The sequence below is a fragment of the Salminus brasiliensis genome, chromosome 3 (assembly GCF_030463535.1).
Source record: "Salminus brasiliensis chromosome 3, fSalBra1.hap2, whole genome shotgun sequence".
Lineage (NCBI taxonomy): Eukaryota > Metazoa > Chordata > Actinopteri > Characiformes > Bryconidae > Salminus > Salminus brasiliensis.
The window spans coordinates 31,399,487-31,405,864 of record NC_132880.1 but is presented as its reverse complement, the minus strand read 5'-3'; the positions used below and the strand labels follow the sequence as shown (position 1 = coordinate 31,405,864).

The window sequence follows — 6,378 nt, the reverse complement described above, 5'->3', positions numbered from 1 at the left end:
GTGGTTTCATTAGCAGTATTAGTGTGAATTGCAACAGAAATGGTGGCTAAAAGCTAATTATGCATTATAGCGCATCACTCAATCCTGCCCTTTACTGACAGGACAGCCACCGTGTGTGTGTGTGTGTGTATGAGGGAGAGAGAGAGACAGAAATAACTCTACTTGAACGTCCTCAGTTGACTTTTTTGAGGACACCCCCTCCTCCTCCTCCCTTCCTGCAGCAGTCTGTGGCCACTACAAAGCTGCTTTCTCTCTCTGCCTCCCTCTCCCTCCCCTCCTTCCCTCCTCCCCCCCGCCGCTGTTGACACATTGTTATGGGAAGGACTCTCTGCATTCAGCTGAAGATTCTCTCCGCCGCACTCTCTTAAGCAGACTGAGAGAGTTCTGAAGCAGACTGCGGCCTTTTCCTCCCTGTTCAAACTCAGCATCTTCTTTCAAACATCAGAGCTTCTTTAAAGTGACGGTTAGCTCCAAGTTTCCTCCACCGGCGTCAACACACAGCCTGTATAATCCCCATAGAAAAGCATTGCCAATAAGGACACTCAGAAGCAGCTGCATTTAAGCTAAAGGTCACCATGTCCAACAGCAAACGTGAGCTAGAAGGGTAAACTGTAGGACAGCGTTCTCTGGAGTGATTGAGTCAGTTCGAAACCTTTGGGATGAGTTGAACTGGAGTTTGTGATCCAGAACCAGTCATCCAACATCGCTACACCCCTAGCCTCGCGAATGCTCTCATGGCTGAATGCAATCAAAGCAATGTTCCAACAAATAGCAACAATAAGCTCATAGATATTAGAGGCCCATGTTTAGTGCTTGTTTGGGTGCCAGAGTAGAACAGAAATCTCCACATACAGGGATTCTCAGCACTTCACCCAAATTCCAAAACTGCACAGAATTCATTAATATATCCAAAACATTATGACCATTGTGATGAACATTATGATGATTTTTTTTTGTGTGTGCTGCCAAACTAGCTCCAACCCAAGGTTTGACCTCTATATCTGGTTCCAAGATGTTACAGTAGGTCCTGCAAGTTGTGAGGGGGAACATTATCCTGCTGAAAGAAGCAATGAAGGGGTGCAGCTGCTTCTCTAGGATATTTAGGTAGGTGGCACATGTCAAATAGACGTCCACAAGCGATCTTATTCCACTGCTCCAACGTCAATTTCCAACATTCATGTGCCTAATACCTTGTGGTTGGTTTGTGGTTTGTCCCTCTTTGGACCACTGCTGATAGGTACCCTCCACTTCTGACCGAGAGCACCCCACAAACATCCTGGCTTTAATGATTTAACCCTTCTCAGAGTCACTCAGGTCTTCATGTCCACCCATTTCTCCCTCATCATATGCTTTCTCTTGAAGTGGTCATTGGTGTGTATTGTGTTTTTTTTGTTTATTGCTATGATCCACTGTTTACTCTGTAAATTACCTTTGGGTTTGTTCAGGTGGGAGTTTTGCAGGGCAGTAAACCTGCCAACTTGTTTCATAAATCTGGCCCACATTATCTGACCATCATCCCTATGCAACATCATCTCCTCAGCCTGTATCTCCGGGCCTGTCCACTACTTTGTCCCTGTGCTGTTTTCTGCCACTGAGGCTCAGCACATCGCACAGGGGATGCAATAGCTTGTTACCATGGTGATGGCACCAAAGTGGGCAATGGCAGCTAGATCTCAAAGACCCAGGGGTGCACCACCAGTTCACCTGAAATGCACTGCTAATGCCTAGAACTCATCGGGGCTAACCTAGTTTAGAACAAACATTCAAGAGACAATGGAAGAAGTAGAGCTTTAAAAAGAAATAAAAATACTTCATATGGGCAAAAGTATTGGGACACATACAGTAGTTTTATGACATTCCATTCAAAAACCATTGCCATTATTATGGAGTTATAACTATAACAACTTCCACTCTTCAGGGAAGGTTTTCTACCAGATGTTGGAGTGTGTCTGTGGGAAGTGTAGCCTATTCTTTCAACAGAGCATTTGTGAGGTCAGAGGGCCTGGCTCACATTTTCTATTCTTGTTTATCTCAAACTTGTTAATTGTGGTTGAGGGGCTCGGTGAGGGCCAGTCAAGTTCTTTTACACCAAGCTAACCCAACTATGCCTTTGTACACTGGGGCACAGTCAAGCTAAAAGCACACACTTGTCCAAAATGTCTTGGTATGCTAAAGTATTAAGATTTCTAAGAGGCCTAGGCCAACACTTGAACATCAACCCCACAGCATTATCCCTCCTCCTCCAAACTTTATAGTTCCACAATGTGGTCAGGCAGGTATTCGCCAAACTCAGACTTGCCAGATAGAGTAATCACCACTCCACAAAACACTTTTCCAACACCAACTTTTCTAAAGTTCGGTGGCGGTGAGCTTTACACAACTGCTTCTAAACGATTCCTCTATTTACTCACAGTGGATGGTGAAATATCTAGGAGAGACGTCACAAACTGACCTATTGCAATGGTGGAAACCCAGCGCACAATTTTAGAGTTCTTTAGGAGGACCCATTCCTTCACAAAAACTTGTAAAAGGTAGACATGGCCAGGTGCTTGATTTGACACGGAGGTGTGTCCCAATACTTTTGTTCATAGAGTGCAGTGTAGTTAAAACAGTGCAGGGAGGGCATTGCACTACTCTTAGGCTATGTTCAGACTGCAGGCAAGTCAGATTTGTTGCTGTGGTAAAGACATATCCACGCAGTTCGTCACTCTGGAACGGACATGCTTGTTTGTTGCATTGCAAGTGATGCTAAAGAGACACAAAAACATCAGATCTTTGGCTGTCCAGACTTTAAAAATCAATCTGGATTCAATATACATATACCAAAAATTGATTTGGGCTGGCAGTAAGGCTATGGCTGAGGTTCAGGCCAGGTTCAGAATGTCTGCCCAAACCATATTTTGGCATGTCTAGATTGTATCCTACATTTTTGATAGTCTGGACAACCAAAAACCAGACCATCAAAAATCTTACAGATGTGTCTCAGTCTGGACGCTCTGGCTGCTCAAATCAGAGCATCTCACAATGCGACAGACAACCACATCAAATCCAGAGCGATCAGCAACCCATGCAAGTAGATTTGCAATGTCCAGACACGCAAACCCGATCAGATCACTTGCAAATAACAGTGCAGACAGTCATCCAACCAGATTTGAGTCGAGAAACAAACCCAATTTGCCTGCAGTCTGAACATAGCCTTAGTGGTATACTGTGGTGTGCTCACCTGGCCAGGGAATCAAACCCCAGTCAAGGTGCTTACTGTTCATGTTTGAACAATATCCTGACTAAATTAAGTGCGAGAGGGTATATGATGAGGCAACAAATTTAGTTTATTACTTGCCTTTTAATAAAATGGGAAGATGTATTTACAGTATGTCAGACACTAATGTGTCAAATTAAATGCATTCTTGACATCCCATCCGAGGGAAATAAAAAAAGGCAGGCCACAGGCCCTCTTTAGCACTTGCTTGCTAAACATACATTTAGCAGTTGGCATAAGCTCTGGCTGAAAGCAGGGATTAGCTAAAGCCATCCCAAGCTTTCTTTCTTTTATTATCTCCTAAAACAACTGTTTACACAAACAAAAGACATAGTAAAAGCAAGACTTATTAAAAAAAAAAGAAAGAAAAAAAAGAAATGTAACTGTCCCGATTCCAACCCAGGGAATGATGGGTCAGTCCATGTACTCTACACAAAAAGGGGTGATGGCTTAGTACCTCCCCCAGTTTCTCCACTGTCGGTCAGGTCTGGCTCTGGAGTGGCCTGTCTTGCTAAAGTGCCAACGCTTCTCGAAGGTCTCAGGTGCTGCTCACGTCCTCTGAGTTGTTGGTTTTTGAATCCGCTGATCCATTTTGCTCAGCGTCTGACTCTTCCTCCCCTGGGACATCCCCCTCCTGACCCGGTTCTTCCATGTCCTCCTTGTTTCCCTCTTGGCTTTCTGACGCACCTCCTTCCTTCTTGCCTTGCTTGTCCCTGAAAACCTCCACCCCGATCATGCGCAGGTAGTGGAGACGCTCGTTGCGGGGCACAAAAGCCCTGATGGAGGTTTTCCCTCTCCAACCACACAGCTCAATGGGACACTGAGGAGTGCTGGGGTCCCTACAGAGAGGAAGAGGAGATGTTTACTACCGGACTCATTAATAATACATTGTATTAAAAGGAATCCTCCTGTGATATATCTTGTGCTGCATCTTTGGACTGGATTCTATTACAAGCGTGGTTTGAGTGTGTTCAAAATGACCTGCATCTGTAGCAGGAGTGAGCAATACAGCAACTAGTAAAACCTCAGACATACCAGCAAACCAAAATCCCGCTGGATACAATGAAGGTCACACCTAGAACTAATCACTGGAGTCCAGTCGATAACCTCCATTATGAACCTCTTCGGTCAACCTAATGCAGTCCATACCACAACGTCTCGCTAGAGCAGTCAGAGCCAAGGGTGGATATTCCCACTATTTGATAGGTGGTGTTAATATTCTAATATGAACAGAATTATCCATTTGTCAGCTAGATCCCCATGTACAAAATTAGGGACGCACAGACACCACTATTTCCTTTCCGATACCAGATTTTCAAGCCGATATCTGCCAATACGGATACCAACTCTGACTTAAATATTCGATAGATAGCTATAAATCATGATTATCCTTAAAAGAAACAGCATGTACTGGTTGAGTAACTGCACATTTGAAAATGGTTTGAAGTTGTGCTTTAAAACAATACAAATTGCCACAAAAGAAAGTGCTAAAAATGTAATTAAAATTTAATGGTAATAACTACGCATGACTGGCTGTTTACTGGTTGTTTAAATGTTTGGTTTCATAAAGTACACAAACCTAAATTTGTGTTTATTAAAAAATAAAATAAATAAATAAATAAAAAAAAATAAAAATAAAAAAAGTATTGCTGATCCAAAACTGTGTAAGTGCCAGTATCAGCGCAGATATCGATACATTATTGGCATCAGTTCAACACTACACAAAAACCTAGCAGAACCTCTGCGGTCAAGATCTTAAACACGTACCATAGCTTGTTCACTTCATCCATGCACAGAAACAACTATTTTTTTATTTATTAATTAATAGAGGTATAAGCCCACTACAGTTTGCTAAGCAGTGTATGCTGCAGTGCAAAACTAGAGGATTTTTTTTTTTTTTTTTTTTTTTGGCTAAGCCGTCACATTAAGAACTCAACCGGGAGTGTATGAAGAGAGTAGGACAGATGAAGGACAGAAAAACAGAGTTCAGCAATGGACAGATTACTCCGGAGGAACCAAAGAAAGCAAGAAAGACCGGCTGGGATTAACAATTGTTGGGACAAGCAGGGGGAAGGATGAAGGAAGCACAAAGGGAAGGGAGCAAGGACAGCTGGAGGGGAGAAGCAGGAACACAGTGAAACGGATAAATGGGAGGCAGCCGGCAGCACGAATTTAAAAAGGAACAGGATGACACTACAGAGACAGCATGATCACAGAGTGACATCAGAGCTCGCCTTACACCAGGCGAGTGTAAGCGGAGAGGAATGCTCACGTCAATGTGTGCGTGTGCATGTGGGGAGGGGGAGCACTTACAAATCTAAAATATTTATTTCGTAGATCCACTTAGCCGTCATTCCATGCCAGGCTGTGTGCTAATCTGACATGTTTTTACTCATTAGATGCAGAACACGCCACTCTACTGCTCACTGGCCTGTCGCAAAGAAGGTTTGGGGCTTTTAATGGTATTCTGAGGTCAGATTTCCTGGAAACACCACGTCAAACACTGAATAAGGAAGCACGATCAATCAGAACAGGTTAGCCAAAACAAATCCACACATGGTCCATTCAGTGACTATTTTTAAATTAACCGAAATGCCCTCTCCAGAATCCAGTCACTTTGCCTCCTTCACAACCGCCATGACCATTCATTTTCATCTAAGAGACAATTGAGGCCACTCTAATTAAAATTAAAATTATATTTATTATTTCCATCCTCCATGTATTTGCTAAAAAATTAGTTTGCACAGCAAAGCCAAAGCTGTGTTTTGTAGTACAGATGTTCTACACAAGGGGGCGCTAGGAGCACTCAAAACTACTATGTTAATCACCAATAGAGAGGAACCTCACACCAGCAGGATCACTCTAATAATGTACACAGGCTTGTAGTTCTATAATTACAGACATTAGTCCATCAGTTTCTCTGCATACGTTCTTAAACTCTTTTCACTCTGTTCTTCAATGGTCAGGACTCCACAGGACCACCACACATTACTTAGGTGGTGGGACATTCTCAGCACTGCAGTGGCATGGTGGTGGTATGTGCTTCACTGGTACTGGTAATTGGATCAGACTACAGACCAGCCAAGAGCAGCCTTGTCAACGGTGGCATTATGGTAAAA

At 43.3% G+C, this 6,378-nt stretch overlaps 1 protein-coding gene across 2 annotated transcripts in view; it reads right to left on the bottom strand.

Annotated features, from left to right (window-relative positions):
* Window positions 1-3,323: 3,323 nt before the first annotated feature.
* nsun2 (NOP2/Sun RNA methyltransferase 2) overlaps window positions 3,324-6,378 on the bottom strand; it is a 22,922-nt gene continuing 19,867 nt past the window's right edge. For both annotated transcript variants that reach the window (XM_072675893.1, XM_072675894.1), the window contains exon 19: window positions 3,324-4,098. In XM_072675893.1, coding sequence (XP_072531994.1) covers window positions 3,798-4,098 — 301 coding nt within the window. In that variant the 3' untranslated portion in view covers window positions 3,324-3,797. The remainder of the gene's footprint in view (window positions 4,099-6,378) is intronic.